The sequence below is a fragment of the Pteropus vampyrus genome, unplaced genomic scaffold (assembly GCF_000151845.1).
Source record: "Pteropus vampyrus isolate Shadow unplaced genomic scaffold, Pvam_2.0 Scaffold167, whole genome shotgun sequence".
Taxonomy (NCBI): Eukaryota; Metazoa; Chordata; class Mammalia; order Chiroptera; family Pteropodidae; genus Pteropus; species Pteropus vampyrus.
The window spans coordinates 4,844,647-4,861,971 of NW_011888948.1; the positions used below are offsets into that span (position 1 = coordinate 4,844,647).

At 35.3% G+C, this 17,325-nt stretch overlaps 1 protein-coding gene across 1 annotated transcript in view; it reads left to right on the forward strand.

Annotated features, from left to right (window-relative positions):
* Nucleotides 1–17,325, forward strand: part of LCP1 (lymphocyte cytosolic protein 1) — a 47,097-nt gene that overhangs the window by 13,721 nt on the left and 16,051 nt on the right. Inside the window, exons 2-10 of the mRNA XM_011370368.2 lie at nucleotides 2,732–2,819; nucleotides 3,420–3,583; nucleotides 3,747–3,876; nucleotides 5,270–5,402; nucleotides 7,594–7,675; nucleotides 9,281–9,446; nucleotides 10,785–10,927; nucleotides 13,383–13,478; nucleotides 15,220–15,415. Of these exons, the coding sequence (XP_011368670.1) occupies nucleotides 2,756–2,819; nucleotides 3,420–3,583; nucleotides 3,747–3,876; nucleotides 5,270–5,402; nucleotides 7,594–7,675; nucleotides 9,281–9,446; nucleotides 10,785–10,927; nucleotides 13,383–13,478; nucleotides 15,220–15,415 (1,174 nt within the window). The 5' untranslated portion in view covers nucleotides 2,732–2,755. The remainder of the gene's footprint in view (nucleotides 1–2,731; nucleotides 2,820–3,419; nucleotides 3,584–3,746; nucleotides 3,877–5,269; nucleotides 5,403–7,593; nucleotides 7,676–9,280; nucleotides 9,447–10,784; nucleotides 10,928–13,382; nucleotides 13,479–15,219; nucleotides 15,416–17,325) is intronic.

The window sequence follows — 17,325 nt, forward strand, 5'->3', positions numbered from 1 at the left end:
TTCTCTTAATGTATATGTGGAATATTGGTGGAGAGTATAAAGGAGAACTAAACCAAATTAGTCACAAGAATTTAGTAAAGTATACAAAGTTACATACTATTTTCTTAAAACAGAAGCCTCAATTTCTTAACACGTGAAAGCAAAAGCTTTCTAAGCTAGAACACCTAGATATGCTCTCTATATTATAGCTGTTTAATCTCTCATGGGCTAAGCATAATAAAGACAATGAATAATTTCTGAGTGAATGGATGGATGGATGAAATGAGTATCTAATAGAAATATGAAGGCATTGAACCTGAATAGACAGCATGGGAGAAGAAAAAGGACTGTGAATTGGAATCCCAGTTGCTCTTCTACCTAGCTGTGTGATCTGAAATATGTATTTTAAATTTCTTGAGTTTCTGCTTCCTGCTCTAGAAAGCAAGAATGTTATACTTACACCATCAGCCTTCATTGAGGGACATTATAAGAAACACAAAACTTGTGTTTCCTACATCACACAAGATCTTTTTCTTGAAGCCTGGGTAAAGGTATTGCTATCAGACCTCAGTTCTGTGGCCCTAAGAAAATTGATTTGTTTGTCTTATATAGAGTAAATTATGTAACTGATATTTCCCTTTTTGCATTAGTTTCTAGGGAACTTGGAACTAGATTTTCAGCCCAAAATATCTTGTCCTAACCATGTATTTGCAGTATTAATGCTCTTTCTTCCCTGCCAACATCTTATTTCACCTATGCTTATTTCTCCTTCTCACCAATTATATAATCTTATTGGTTTAGAGCTTAAGTTTAAAGATATCTTTGTAACCTGGCTTAAATTATTTTTGGAATAAAACATGGTATAAAAGAAGGAAAAAAGAAAAGAAATAAAGGAGAGAAGGAGATAGAGAGATGGACAAAAAAGACAAGACAGATAGACAATAAAAGGAAGAAAGTGAAGACAAGAAAGTCAGATATGGACCTACCTCTGAGGGTTACTGTGATGTGTAAATGAATTATATGCATAGTTAAGGTCTCAGCATTTTCTACTACTATTCAGAGAATCCAATGGACCAATACCTTTTTAGATATATAATAAAATAAAATTTCATCGATAATAAAAAATTCCACAGTTTTAAAATCATGTTCCCTGGCGTTCCCATCAGTGCATAAGGGGACAAGGAAGTGGGATAGTGGAAGCAGGAGGACATTTGAATTTTTTCAACCAAAGCCTCCCACAATTGTTTTTTTTTTTATTTGTTCACTTTTATTTACATGTAAAGTTTCCATTAATGAAGAGAGGCTTAGAGAAACAAAAGTTTGAAAGCACTAGTGTATACACGTGGCAAAGTAGGAAATTGGTAAATAATGGATGGGAACTGGCTAAATTGAGCATTAGCATTTTTGACCTGTAGGTTTAAGTGTTCAAAGAGTTTCCTTTTTTGTGTGGTTGTGGTTTCCACTGAGAACAAGTACAGCATTATAGAATAATGTGAAAATATGGAAAAGGAAATAAATCTAAAACAACATTCTGTCACAAATTTAAAATATTTTTAAAAATCAGTAGTTTCACTAAAATGCCAAGAATATAATTATAGAAATATCCCATCCTTCAGTCTCACCCCATTTATCCCTTTTTCATTAGGAAATCCAGTAAACTTTAGTGGAACTCCTATTTGAAACATGCTGGTGCCTGCCTATTAGCTAGGGGCATGGAAAATAGGATCAATTTTCTGTTTCATTTTCTTTTACCCACTAGAGGGCAGCAATAATGCACAGGGAAAGGGAAATTATTCCAGCACTGGCATTGTTTCTCAGCAACACTAGCCTTTCTAAGAAAAGAACACCTAAAAAGTCTTTCAGATTCACATATATGAATTATTAGAGGCTCAGATATCCTTCCTCCTCTAAATATTTAGAGAACTTTGATAATTCCCTTCTTATAAAAATTATCTGTTGACTTGGCCAAACATATTATTTTTAAATATGAATTTGACAGTATGTCTAAAAGACATCTAGGTAAAAATAAAGTGTTTTCATTGTATATTGCTGTTTAACAAACTACTCCAAAGTTTAGTGATTTAAAACATCAATCATTTTATAATCTCTTTCGACTCTGTTGGTTCAGTGGGCACAGCTGGATGATTCTTCTGTCCCACGAGATATTGACTGGGACTGTGAACATCTGGAAGCTCAGAAGGGTTGGGACATCCAAAATGCCCAACATGCCCAACTCAGGTAGCTGGCAGTTGACACTGCCTGTCAGCTGGAAGCACAGCAGGAACCATCAACCAGAATACCCAGTTCTCCTTTATTGGCTTCTTCATGTGGCTTGGACATCTTACTGCATGGTGGTTTGGTTCCAAGAGGGAACATCCCAAAAATGAACATTTCAAAACAATGAAAGCAGAAGTTTACAGTTCTAGACATGGATTCTCCAGCCTTCTAAATGGTCAAAGCAGTCATAGGATCAGCCCAGACTCAAGGGAAGGGAAATAGGCTCTGCTTTCTGATGTGAGCAGCAGTCCATATATGTAAGAAGAGGAGAATTTGGTGAGGGCTGTCTTTGGAAATCACCACATTCAGGGTTAAAAAAAAACTGGCTATTTTTTACATTTTTGAAAGATAGTTATAAATCATGAGGGATGCAGAGGTATATTTCTTCACCCGAACAATAGAAATTGCTTCTTAATGTTGTACTTTAAGAATTAATAGACACAACAATCATTGCTTATGTTCTCACCTACTGTAGATCTGTTGCCTAAAGCAATAAAAAATGGCCAGAGGATCAGTGTCTGATGAAGAAATGATGGAGCTCAGAGAAGCTTTTGCCAAAGTTGGTGAGTTGACCTGGTACTTCAAATGGCACAATCCTCTTCTTTAATGAATAGCTTCAGGACAGAGTTAATGAAATGGTAAAACAAACAAAATAGCAGAAATGACAGGTATTAGTAAAAGAGCTGAGGAACTTAGTTCTGAAAGATATACTTCAAGAAAAATCCTTCTTTCTTTATCAAAATATGGAATATGGACCCTTTCTCACCTGTATCTTTTCCTGGAAATGGTCCCTCGGTCTAATCTTTTTATTGTGTCTACTTCCTTTGGTTTTCTATGTTTTTCTATTATTTTATACTTTTTCTCATTCTTTATCTCTAAGCCTGGGATTTATTTCACCATCTGATTCTATCAAAGTCTCTTTAGATTCTATTGCCAGACCTCTGTTTTGAAATTATGAATCTTGGATATTGGAAGTGATGCTAATGCCTGTATCCAATAGCAACAGAACATCTTTTGAGATTCTGACTCTTGCATGGGGTCAGGCTGTGACCCCTAAATGATTGCCTCTGCTGCCTTCTCACCTCCCATCTAGCCTTCTCTCACTTCTCTTCATGCTTTTAGCTGAATTTCTCTGAAACTTCAGCTCGTCATTTACCTTACAGATACAGACGGCAATGGGTACATCAGCTGCAATGAGTTGAACGACTTGTTCAAGGCTGCTTGCTTACCTCTGCCTGGGTACAGAGTGAGAGAAATTACAGAAAACCTAATGGCTACAGGTGATCTCGACCAGGATGGAAAGATCAGCTTTGACGAGTTTATCAAGGTGCGTATGATGCAGTATACAAGGAGATGCATTTGAAACTTTGAACTTTAATTCAAAAAATATCCAAAAATACATTCCCACTGTCCTTGCTTAAACATTATGTACTCTTTATGTTTTTCTTGATTACATATCAGGTTTCTAAAGATACGTTATATTTTTGCAGGTTTTTCATGGCTTAAAAAGCACAGATGTTGCCAAGACCTTTAGAAAAGCAATCAATAAGAAGGAAGGGATTTGTGCAATTGGTGGTACTTCAGAGCAGTCTAGTGTTGGCACCCAACACTCATATTCAGGTAGGCTGTACTAATGGGTATGAGTGGAGGTAGGGGGAGTGTTGGAATGAGGAGAGAGAGAGACCTGAGGGCAGGGGGAAAGGGAACCATGCAGAAAGGATCACGTCTTCTGGGGTTACAAATTCTAAACTTGGTATTCCAACTTAAGGGGTGCAAAGAAAGACAAGTTAAGATAAATTTATTAACTACTGCCCGTTTTCCTATGTGTAGGTTGGCCAGCTCTAAGTAGGCCCGATACAAAGTAATCTTAACAGCATTTAAAAAATACATTAAAGGCTGCCAGAATGTCTTTGTAAATCTTTTAGATAAAATGAAACTCTCAGGCTTCTACTTTCAAACGTCATGATTATTCTTAATGCCTACTGAGGTGTTCAAAATTTGTTTTCATTGATTTAAAAGAAAGTTGTATATTTATTCTGAAGATTATGGATGCTGCCATCCAGCAGCCTTAATGGAAACTTCTAATAGCCCAAAGAGTAGAACAATCCAACAACCCCCAAAATGAATTCTTCAAAACATTAATTGATCTTAAAGATAAGTTCATGTTTAAGTACCATTTGTAATCACTAAGACAAAGTTTAGCCTTCTATTTTTAAACACATTTTAAATACAAAAACTATTTACATAGCTTTTTGCTATGTAAATGTACATTATGAAACTTCAAGACAGTGATATGCAGTGTTTCTCAAACTTTTGTGACTTGGGATCCTTCTGAGGGACACTATTGTTTTCAATGACACACAATTTGAGAAACACAGTGCTGGGCTATAAGGGCATAACTTGAGGTGTTATTACAATTTCTAAAGTTCACTTTTGGCAGCTTTACTGATAGGAAAGAAAGATTATATCGAAAATGATTTCATTTCATAGCAATTTCACTATAAAGAAACTCAGAGATATTGCAATGATTGTCTGTGATCATCCCACTTAAGTCATCAGGGCTAAAGACAGAACCTTAAGTTTTATCCTGTAAAAATTAGACCACATTTATATTTAAATTTTATATAAACTTAAAGAAAAATATCTTTTTTATTTACATATTTACTTGCATAAATATAGATATAATATATATTTCCTTCTAAATATAATATAATATATTTGCATATATACATGTGTGTGTGTGTGTGTGTGTGTGTGTGTGTGTGTGTGTGTGTATATCTTCTAAATCTGCTTGCTGTATGTTTTACGACTTGGAGTGAACAGAAATTCTGTGCCTATTTCCCCAGTCATCTGAGATTTTTAAATGTCAATAGATGTGAGACGATAGGATAATTGATGAGATAACCTTGCAATGTCTCTCTTAGGCATGAGAATCTCAGATCCACATGTATAATTTTGCTTATATCAGAATATTACTTTGAACATAAGTCTACTTTTAATCATTTACTTGCAGAGGAAGAGAAATATGCCTTTGTCAATTGGATAAACAAAGCCTTGGAAAATGACCCTGACTGTCGGCATGTCATTCCAATGAATCCAAACACGAATGATCTCTTCAATGCCGTTGGGGATGGTATTGTCCTTTGGTAAATAAAACCTCCTTCTTTGTTTCCAAAGATTTCCCTAGAATTTTCTGGAATATCAACAATTAATTGTGTTTATCCTAGACCAAATACCTTTAGTGATCAGCTGGACTCGAAATGCTTTCTAAACTTTTATTTGGCAGGTTGAGGACAGCAAACTAATTTCAAGAGCAACTTGTAATGAGACATGTAAAATTATTATTTATGGGGTGGAGGAGAGGGATGCCCAGTATAGAGACAAACATAAACATAAAGATATAATAATAAAAGGTCAAAAGCAACTATTTTTTGGAATACATACTGCTTTGCTTTATGGGAGCATGGCTTACATGAGAGTAGATGGAAGATAGCAGTATGATAATTGGAGCAATCCAATGCAAGTCCTTATGCAAAGGGATTTGTGAGTGGTGCATTCAAATATACAACTGAGGGAGAAATCTATTCACTCCATGGGAGGCCTCAAAACATAGTTGGTCAATTCATAATGGTGTCTTTGAAAATGCCTTTGTGGCTTTTGCTTCAGTAACTTCTTTGTCATCATAAAACATAGTGTTAGTGAGGAGGCTTGAAATGCCCAGTCTTAGGTGGGCCCAGGAGTTGAAGGGCAAACTTTGAGCACCTCCTTCTCTGCTTTGACCAGAGAAATTCCACTTTTGATATTTTATTTATTAGAGTTCATTTTCCAAAGTTTCAACTGCTAAAAAATAAAATAATAAAATAAAATAAAATAAAAACCCTAGCCTACATGATCAAGTCCTGATTCCTTAGGTTGGTACCCAACCCACCCCGTGACCTTCCATCAATCTCCTTCTAGTTTTACCTCTCAAGATCCTCTGATGCTGGTACCCAGCCCAGTGTACTGAATGAATGGCTTCATGAATGACAGAATGCATTAGCAAGCTTACTCACTCTTTCCTACTCAGTCTTTCTTATAACTTGCAACTGTGGCTTTGCTTTTTATTTTTCTTTATTAAGAATGCCTTTTCGCATCCTCTCTTCCTATATAAATCGACTCGTGGATAATTTTCTGGTTTATCTCAACCCCCAATGATTTCTTCCTTCACTGAATTTTTATAGCTCATGTTATTTGTAATATTTTGGGAGCCATTATAATGTTCTGCATTGGACTGTTATATAACTTTTTATGTCCAGATGTTTTGTCTCTGTAATTAGACTATATGCTGTTCAATGGCAGGGGATATTTTATACTTTTTTAAGTCATCCCTGGGATTCACCATCTCCAAGAGCTTCTAGTTCTCTCCAGTTTCATATTTTTCAAATGATGATTTAGGAGTTTGTTTTACTGCAATACCTATATCGCAGTAAGGTGACTTTTATTTAAATATATGTATACACTCATGATAAAGTCATAAAAATATATCTTTAAAGAATAACCACACAAAAGAAAGTATTGCTTTAAAATTGTTAGGAAAAAATGTTAATGCCAATTTCTCTTCTCATTAAAAAAAATAGTCACAGTCATTTACCATTCTTTGATTTTGTTGTTTCTTTGTATTTTTAAAATTTTTTTTTAAATAAGATGAAGGTGACCTAAGAAAATTTAATTTTTATACCCCATTGAAGATTAAACCAGTGTTAACTTGGATAAAATCAGTTTTTCATAAACAATATATGCTTGTTTTGGGTGTCCGATCAATGTATTAGATACCTGAGTGGGTGAAATTTCTAAAGTGCTGGTACAATAATGACTATAAGAAGATGTGAAACATTTTATCATGTGATTAATTAAAGGTATAGAGTTTGACCAGGTGTCAAATAGAAATTTAGGCATTATTATATGAGCTCAAAAGTATATAGTGGTCTTTTACATAGTGGGACAATTTTTATGGCTGAGAAAGTAAAGTATTCATGGGGGATTTGCTTTGGCTATCCACTCAGAATTTCCTAATATGCTAAGGGAACCAAGATAATTTGTAGCTTTTAAGATAAGTGAATGAAGTGGGGTCCTTATTTCCTGGCTCAGTATACTAGTATGACTTTAGAACATTAACCTGTCCCACAGATAGTTCGAATCTAGTCAAAATTGCATAACTGATTTTATATCTAAACTCTGGGTAGCACAGATTATGTTGCTGTCTTGTCTGCTTATGATATCACTAGAATTTAAATTCAGTGTTACTGGGTCCTGTTATTCAGAAGCCTGCTTTCTTTAATCTAATTGTATCTCCTTCAGTAAAATGATCAACCTATCAGTGCCAGACACAATCGATGAAAGAACAATCAACAAAAAGAAACTTACCCCTTTCACCATTCAGGTATGTCTTCTTTCTGTTACCTTCACAGAGGATTGTTCTTGAAATGAATGAACACGATAACTGTTGAATCAGCCTTGTTCAGGTGCTCAGATGTTATTCTCAGAATCTAGGCTTTCGACTGGTGATATGTTATAACTAGTGGAGATAGAGTGACACATTTCTGTTTTATCTTCTATCAATATAACGGGTGAGGTAGGGGGGCATTTGAGGTGGAGAACGTTAAACGGGTATTAGTAGTTGGGGAATTATTTGTTTGTTTTTGACCACTTGTGAATAAAATTCACACAGGCTAAAGTTTTAACTCAAACTTTCCCTAGCAATTTATCTTTGAGCTGATGCCAAACACATAGCATTTTAGCTGAAGAGATAAGCCTTTCTAAGAAGTAAGGTGGTAGAAAGCGGGAAATGCTCTGGTAGCCTTCACAGTGCCATTGGCTACAGCCACCAGCATGATAAATATAACTTGCATTAATGCCTTCAATATGTTGATCAGCTGAAACAATAACCAGTAGTAAATTGTATGTCTATGCTATGTTCCAGAATTTTAACATTATTGTAATTCTCTTGCAAGAGGTAAGAAGTCATGTCTTACCTCTAAAATCATAAACAATGTTACATCCTGTTTGGATTTTAGCAACCCTGTGTACTTTTAAAACAGAATTATTAATCAAAGAGAACAGTGATGATTAAATCTATATGAAAATATTTATGTTAAATTTACTCTCATCTATAAGGAGAAATGGTATTTTTCACTCATCATTTGAGCTCTAACTAGGGCAAAACCCACTCTTCTCATAGGTACTTTCCCAATTCACTGGTGACCTGTGTTTTGTCTTATTAATTTGTTATAAAACTAACTTCTATATATCTCCAACTCTGTTATCTCCTCCTCTGTGGACCCAAGAATAGTATATAGAGTCAATGGAAATTTCATTGACCCTATTCCAACTGTATATGAGTTACATTATGTACATTGTTGTTAGTGATAAGAACATATAATCTATACACATGTGCATGTGTATATACACATGTATGTGTGTTTGTGTAGACGTGTGTATATTCAAGGTCCCTAGATGTTATAGATACTCAACAAATCATCATAGTAAGAACCACTCTATCTTTTCTAAGCATTTGATTTGTATCTTTTTCATTTTTTAATACCCAATCTGAAAGTCAAAATGCTGTTTCTTACTCTCTTCTCTGATCTTGATAATCAACAATTGTGTCATTTATGATAGCCAGTGACAAAACAATTAGGGCATGTCTTGCCCCTTTTGTTTCTAACTAATGGAGATGTTGAGTGTGAAGGCTCCAAAATAGAGCAAGATGGAAAAATGTAAGACTCATTTGCTTCATCCTGATCAGGATGGCCCTTCAACTCAGGGTTCTAGTTTGATTGACTAGGCACTGCATAAGCTCTGTGTCTGAGTTATTGGATTTTCTTTTCCAATTATTGCTCATTGCTTTTTCTCAGTGTTAAAATCTAGTGAAGACCATGCTTTTAGACCTGTGAACTTTCCAGAAGCAAAACATTGTTGCCAATCAGTAATCATCATTTGGCATTTGCAAAATAAAAAACAAAACTTGCATACTTTTCTCCCTCAGGAGAATTTGAACCTGGCTCTGAACTCTGCCTCAGCCATTGGGTGCCATGTGGTTAACATCGGGGCTGAGGACTTAAAGGAGGGGAAGCCTTACCTGGTCCTAGGACTTTTGTGGCAAGTCATCAAGATTGGGTTGTTTGCTGACATTGAACTCAGCAGAAATGAAGGTACAAGCAAAACTTCAAATATTATTAATGGTGTGGCTTTTTATTAACACATGTGTTGGGGGCTATAGGAGGAAGATGTCGGGAATAGTCAAGTTCAGAATCTTCGATTTTTGAAAACTGTAATTATATTGAATTCATTATATTACTGTAACTAATTCTATCTACACTAACCAGATTTTTTAAAAACAATGTAGCAAAAGCTTAAGACTACAGACTATTAATGATGCACGTTTAGAACCTACAGCTCAGTCTAGCTGTCTGCAACTCCAACCTCAAGAGTTTTTCTGAGTTAACTTTGCCTGTAGACACTTTACAACAAATAAGTCTATGTTCAACTTGTATTTTATGAAGCAATTCAAATTCATATATTGCAGATAGAAACAGATTAGGAGAAACTTGTTCTATTTCTCACCAAGACAATAGAAAATTATATTTAGGTTTTCAAAGTTCTCAACTAAATATGTAATTATTAATCTTTTTCTGTTTGTTTGCAGCATCCTATCCGCATTTAGACAATTATAGCCTTGTCCTTAATAGCAGATCTTGATAAGTATCATATAAAACACAATGTTACTTTCTGATTCTTAGGTACACATCCTACCAATATGAAATCTGTATCTAAATTCTAATCCTTATACTTTATATATAAAGTACAATATATTTTTATTATATACTTAATATACAAATCATAATAACCAGTAAAGAATCCTGGGATAATATAAAACCAATACATTAAATATAATACTTTTAAAAAACCCAGAGAACTCAAAACCTGTGAGAAAGACTATTAATTTGCAAATAATGACCTCAGCTAAATTTAAACCTTCTAGCTGAGCAAGAAATATATATTCACCTGGGAAACATAGAGGAAAGAGTTGATTGTACTTTTTGAGATGCTACAATTAGGCAGGTAAACATCGAAATATAAGACACCTATGGGAATAGACAAGAGAGCATTGTTATTACAAAACTGATGTCTTAAAAGCAAAAATGTTGTCATCTCATGAAATGTGGTCTGACAGACCCAGTGGAGCATTCTGAGCCAATAATCTTGGTTATTTCTGTGGCATGCCACCATATTCTTTGGCACAGGATTGAGATTCATTGGTGCCTTTTCTTTCCCATCTGAAAAATAGGGATAATAAATAAGCTTATGATGCCTACGCCTCTTTTTAAGAAATAATAATAAAGTGTTTGCTCTATGAGAAATATTACCACACAGAGATAATGTTGCTATTTTTGGCTTTCCAGCAGAGCTCAATGAAAGTTATAACTAATCCCCCGAAATAGCACCTGCATTCATTTTTTGGGTTTTTTTGGCTGTTTGTGCTTCCTCAGCTCTGATTGCTCTTCTGAGAGAAGGAGAGAGTCTGGAGGATTTAATGAAACTCTCTCCTGAGGAGCTTCTGCTGAGATGGGCTAATTACCACTTGGAAAACTCAGGCTGCAGCAAAATCAACAACTTCAGTACTGACATCAAGGTAGGAGCACTGTAGTTTGAACATGACTGACTGCAGAAAGAAGGGAATTTGGGTGGCAATGGAGAAAAGACAAAGACATTGGGCTATGTCTCTTCAGAACTCTGGGGTTAGTTAGAGAGCGGCTGGTGCTGTTTTTGGAGCCCCTGCTGTTCTCAAGTTCATGTGCGGGTCTAGCACTGGGCCACAGGCAGATGTGTCTGAAGTCCTTGGGACTGCACAGCAACAAAGAAAGATAGGTCTCCCTTGGAGTTTCAATATCAAGAAGGGACAAGGATGAGATAGAGGATAAGAGATAAGACTGCTTTTCAAATATGTGTAGGATCGTAATGTCTCTTCTGATTTTATAAATGAAACCATCAGATCACTATTCCTTTAAAAAATTAAATGAGGACTCTTCTAATTACATTGATACTAGCAAACAGTGTCTATTGCATGCCAGGTACTGTTCTAACTGCTTTATATATGTATTGACTCATTAATCCTCACAACAGACTTTTGAGATAAGGATTATTTTCTCATTTTACAGATAAGGAAACAGAGAGAAAGAGATTTTAAGTAACTTGTTCAAGTTCACATAGCTGGGGATAAAGTCAGGATTCAAATCCAGCAGTCGGTCTCCATTTTCCATGTACTTGACCACTACACTATACGACCACTCTAAAACAGCTTGTGAATTTCTTAAAAGGTTTTCCTTTGTATAACCCAGAGTGACTTTTAAAAGATAATGTTTCTGGAAACCACCTGCAATGATAATTTACCCCAGAGTGTGTAGAAGACATAATAAGTCCTACAACAGATATCCAAAAGGGGCAAGGTTAAGGAGAGCATATACTATGGTTTTCCATTTTATGAAAAGTTCCATGTCAAGGTGAAAGGAAACAGCTGTTGACATTGATGACAGACTAAAATAGAAAGAACTTAAGGTGCGTGCAGTAAGGAATGTTGGAGGAGCAAATGGTGTGAGATGCTGGAATAAAAATATTTCAGTCTTCACTTTCTCAAAACTTAAAGAAATTTTCTCCAAAGAAAGTCAGAGGAAAGGTTACATGCCTCACCAGGAGTCAACCCAGGCTTATAATTTTTTGAGTGACAGCTTCCACCTGCTGCAGACTCCTGGCTTTTAGAACTCAGTGTCTGTCAGGTATGGTGCCAGTTAGAGTGAAACTTCTAAATGTAAAGTCTCCCATTCCTTAGGACTTAAACTAATAATGCCAAATTCATTTTTTTATCTACATCACTTTCATTGGTATTAACGGTCTTCTAGCACCACCGACCAAACTGGGATTTATTAGGAGCTGGAAAACATCTTTCCCTTTGTGTTCAACAGTTAAGCTCTAAAATTGTTTCAGCCAAAATTTTCAAGGTTTTTAGCCAAAATTAGGCTGCTTAATTTAAGCCATGAATTTTCCTGACGTGCCATCACTGAAGTCTAAGTTATTTACGATAACAACCATTTTGGACTTGGGAAGTAGTTCTATGAAATGGGAACTGGCAAGCTGAGCATTACACAGTAGTTGTGCTTGTTCACAGGGAGCAGCTGCATCCCAACCAGGGTCAGCACTGTGAAATGTATGTCTGAGCAATAGGCAACTTTGGGAGATATCCTTAAATTGCACCCTCAGCAAAGGTGGTAAGAATGCCCATGCTAGAGCGAATGAGAAATATTTCTTAGGATCAGATCAAATGAGGCAATTCTTAGCAAGGCTAAACAGATGTAACACATGCTAGGCAGATTTTATTTGTGCCTAACACCTTCGTGGAACTTTCACTGACTTTTAAATAGCTACAGTAAGAGGAGGAGAAGGCAGAAATAAAAGAGACAAAACTCGAAACTTGGTTTCCTCAAGTGCAACATCAATGGCTGGCATTTTCTTGTTTTCATCTTTCTATTGTCACTGGAGGTGAGCATACCTCTGCTTTCCCCAGCTTTAGATAACATTACATGTACTTGTCATCTTAAAGTGCATCTTAATATCTCTCTCTTTTTACATAAAGACTGCTTATTAAAAATCTTTTGCTGATTTTCCATTTAAATGTATTTTTTAAACTCTGCTTTAAACTTCTGCTTCCTTTTTCTGTCACTTTTAAAGAAATTAAACCTTAGCTGACTGACTTCTATAGCCATATAAAAATATATATTTTCCTGCATGCAATTTATTACAGGTAAGTAAATTATTTTTCTCCCTTAAGAACAAAAGAATAATATTTGCATCTTTGGGTTGCCTTTTGTGTCTGTCCTGTATATTTAATTGTTATACTCATTTTTAAAAAGGAAGGCAAATAGAGAAGGTAAACAGACAATTAGAAAATTCAAATTAGTGAATGTTTCCAGCTTTGTTAATTAAGTTGCATTCTTGAATGATAGTCAAATAAGAAATGAAATACATTTGCTTTGGGGAAATTATTGTTATCCTAAGTATGTAATTTGAAATTGTAACTTCTCAATTTCTCACAGGACTCAAAAGCTTATTACCACCTGCTTGAACAGGTCGCTCCAAAAGGAGATGAAGAGGGTATTCCTGCTGTTGTTATTGACATGTCAGGACTAAGGGTAAGGCCATGTTCCAAGTTGTGTTTAGAGAACTTTTGTGTTGGCAGCTCTATTGACCTGCATGACCCTGCCTCTGGGGTTTCAGGATTGAACATCTCTGCTTAAAGCCCTGTTGAAACTATTAAAAACTATTAACAGTTTTGGATCATAATTATGGGAAATTAAATCTGGAAATGAACATTAAGGAAAGGAAGAAACTAATACTAATTAAATGCCCATACACCATGCTAGGTACTTCTGTGTATGTCCCATCATGTAATAGGCTCTATAGCACCAAGAAAGATTACTATTTTCATTTTAAGTACGTGAGTATTATTTCTGGAAATAGATGGGGTATTTCTACAAATAAATAAATTCTCACTTTAAGTGATGAAAAAAACTGAGACTCAGAAGAGTTAATTAACATGTCCAAGATCATATGACAGATTATTAGAAGTTATTTGATCCAAATCTGGGGCTCTTTTCCTCAAGTAATAATAAAAAGAGAAATCCCCACTTGCTGAGTTCCTCCAGCGAGCCCGGTACTATAGGAGGCATGTTGCATAAACAGCCTCTAATCCTTGCAAATATCACTAAGGTAAGTATTAAACATAGTTGAGAAAACTGAAGGTCAGAGAAGCTAGTAATTTCTCATGGCCAAAGAGCCAATACCTAAAACAGCAAGGATTTAAACCTAGGATGGCTCCAAAATTCACCTTGGGGATTGGGAGAAAAGGACTGGGCAGAATCATAGAGTTCTTAGAAGTGTCTGGTTTGAGCATTCTTAAAAACAGTACAATATAGGTCTGAAGGTTAAAATTTCAATTTTGCTACCACTTTAATATTGATCTTGAGAAATCACCTTACCCATTTTTGTGCCTCATTTGATGTCATTAGAGTTAAATCCAATGAGTTCTTATTGAAGTTAACTCATTCCTGAATGAGAAGTAAATCTCATGAAATGTATAATGTATAGTGTTATCTAGTAAAGCATCATATTAAGAAATAATTGTAGTTTAAAGTTCTGTTTCCTGGAAGTTAGTTTTTATAGGCTCTTAAGCACTCTAAGAACTGTGGACCATAATTCAACAAAACTTTTGTTTTCTAAGAGTCTTTTTACAAATGACTGGAGATTCTCTAGAACTAATTAATTGAACAGACATTTAATGTTCAGTGAGTTTTTCTCAATCTGAAGTTTACAAAAGCCAAATTGATATTACATACTTATTAATGACAATATGTAGCTTATATAACTCAACATATTTTGAGTTGCCAATATACCAGCTCAGTGTGGGAAAGGCGGTTATACTAATCAGAAGTTCTTATTGGCAGATGTAAATATCTTTGATGAACTAAAAATAGGAATATAATTTATTACTTAATAAATAAACATTTTTGGTAGACAAAAATCTCATGAAGTCTGGCAAGAAATAATATTAAGCTTAATGGTTGAAAATAATTAAGACATACTTAAGTAATAAATTGTAGAATCTACTGAATATCTTTAAAAATAGGACAACCAACCATTTATCTGAAATGGTTCTATATAGAGATGGGATTCTTAACTTCTCAGATTCCTTTTACTTGTGACTTTCTGACTTTGGTTCAGGCTAATATAAGTAATAATAGCTATTATTAAGTGTCTATTTGCAGTTAAAGACTAAGGATTTTGATAATATTTCCATTTCTTTTTCTGTTATCCACGTCTACTTTGTGCATGAAGAGCCTTGACCCAGCCTTGACATGTCTTTTTTTGTTGCAGGAAAAGGATGACATCCAGAGGGCAGAATGTATGTTGCAGCAAGCAGAGAGGCTGGGCTGCAGGCAGTTTGTCACAGCCACAGATGTTGTCCGAGGGAACCCCAAGTTGAACTTGGCTTTCATTGCCAACCTCTTTAATAGATATCCTGCCCTGCATAAACCAGAGAACCAGGACATCGATTTGGGGGCTCTTGAAGGTAACTGAAAGTCAGTTGATTAAGAGTTTGGAAAGACATTTGCAATTTTAGGGAATCCAAAATCACCTCCTAAGCAAATATAAACTTTTCACATGTCAGGGAAGATTTGCAAATAGGTCATCAATTCTCTGGTACATAACAAAAATAATAAATAGATTAATCAGGTCAATTACCCCCAAGCAGGAATAATCAAGTACTATTATATCACATCCATAATACATGGGCTTCATCCATTATCAGAATTGTTTTAGGGAAGACAATGCATTTAATTATCAGATGAAATAAATCCTGAGTTCCAAAAACCTAATTTATGTACTTAATGGACTGAGTGTTAATTTCTAGAGGCAAGGAATTACAGCCATTCATTATCTAAAAATGATATTTAATTATGCTAGAAGGTGCTTACTAAGATTTTAGGGTTTTTTATTTCTTTGATTTAGGTTATGGGAGGCACACAATCATATTATGAGGCAGAATCCCTGACCATTATATACGGGGGGTTAGTGCCCTAAGATTGAATAAAAAGCATATTGCTTTAGTCAGTTTCTGACAGGTAAAATTGCCAGAGAAGTTTACTCTTTTTTCCCCATCATGAATTAGTCCCAATCTTAAAGCCAAAAAATCAAAACAAAATTAATATCACCAAAGAAAGGAAATTCAGGTTTAAAGTATTGGTTGATCCTTTTCTGCAATGCTTTATTCTATCTGGAAATACAAAATCAGTCTGTGTTCCAATACTGCTACATTTGTATCATTTGATAAATTGTGGTAAGGGGTCCATGCATTTTATTGATTCCAAATACATGTATCAAGCCTACTAATCACCTATGTCCAGCTGACTCTAGAACATCCCCCTTTGGGTCTTTCGCTATCACTTGAAATTCAGCATATACAAAATAGACTTGATTATTTTCCCTCCCTTCATTGTCTTTCTACTATACCCCCCATCTTATCAGCTCTTCTTTAGAAGGTCTCCATTTCCATTAATCATACCACTTCTTCTTCTTCAGTCACCAGAACTCTGGGTTTCACTTTGATATCTTCCTCTCCTTTACCTTTAAATGTATTGAATCAGCAAATACTAATAATTCTTCCTGCGTAATTGCGTTTCGATTGTTAGTTTTCCTTTCTGCTCTTCTGGACTCTTATTAAATCATACACCAATTATTTCAATAGGTCTTAGGGGCCTACTCCTCCATTAATCAAGTATTTGAATGTGCCTATATGCTAGTGTCAAACACTACCCTTTCTGCAGGTTTACTTTAAATGCATATTGCCTTCCAGTTGTTTTGTATACTGTTGCCAGGAACATAACAATACTACTTTCATTACATCTCTTACCTTGCTTAAGAACTTATTGTAGTAATAAAAAAAAATAATAATGACTGACATTATCTAATATATCAACGCAAATCTGCTACCTCACACCCAAAGATCCCTGATTCTGATTCCAGCCACTAGATAGCCTTATCTCCGTGTACTGTGCCACACAGATGCCTGAAAAGTCAGTTCCTAATGGTTTTAATAAGACTTTGTCTATCACTCTCATTGTGTTCATATTTATGCTATCTCCTACTCCCATCCCTTACCATCCCCCAAATCCTCTCCCCTTTCCTCTTTACTATCCAGGTTTTACTGGCCCTATAAGGTGAAGCTCAAATTCCACTCCCTCCAAGTTTAGCCCATACTATTCTCTTCCCCTATCTCAACTCAAATAGCAAATGTATCTACTTCATATGTTAGCCCTCAAGCTTGCATGATCTCTCTTTGATGCCTAAAAGTCTTGTTTTTTCAGAAAGAATGTAAGCCTTTGAGGGCCAACTCTGAACAGTTTCCCTACAAAGGATCTTGCACACTTCTAATAGATACCATAGAAATACTTCTTCAATTGAAATGGAAAAAAATTAACA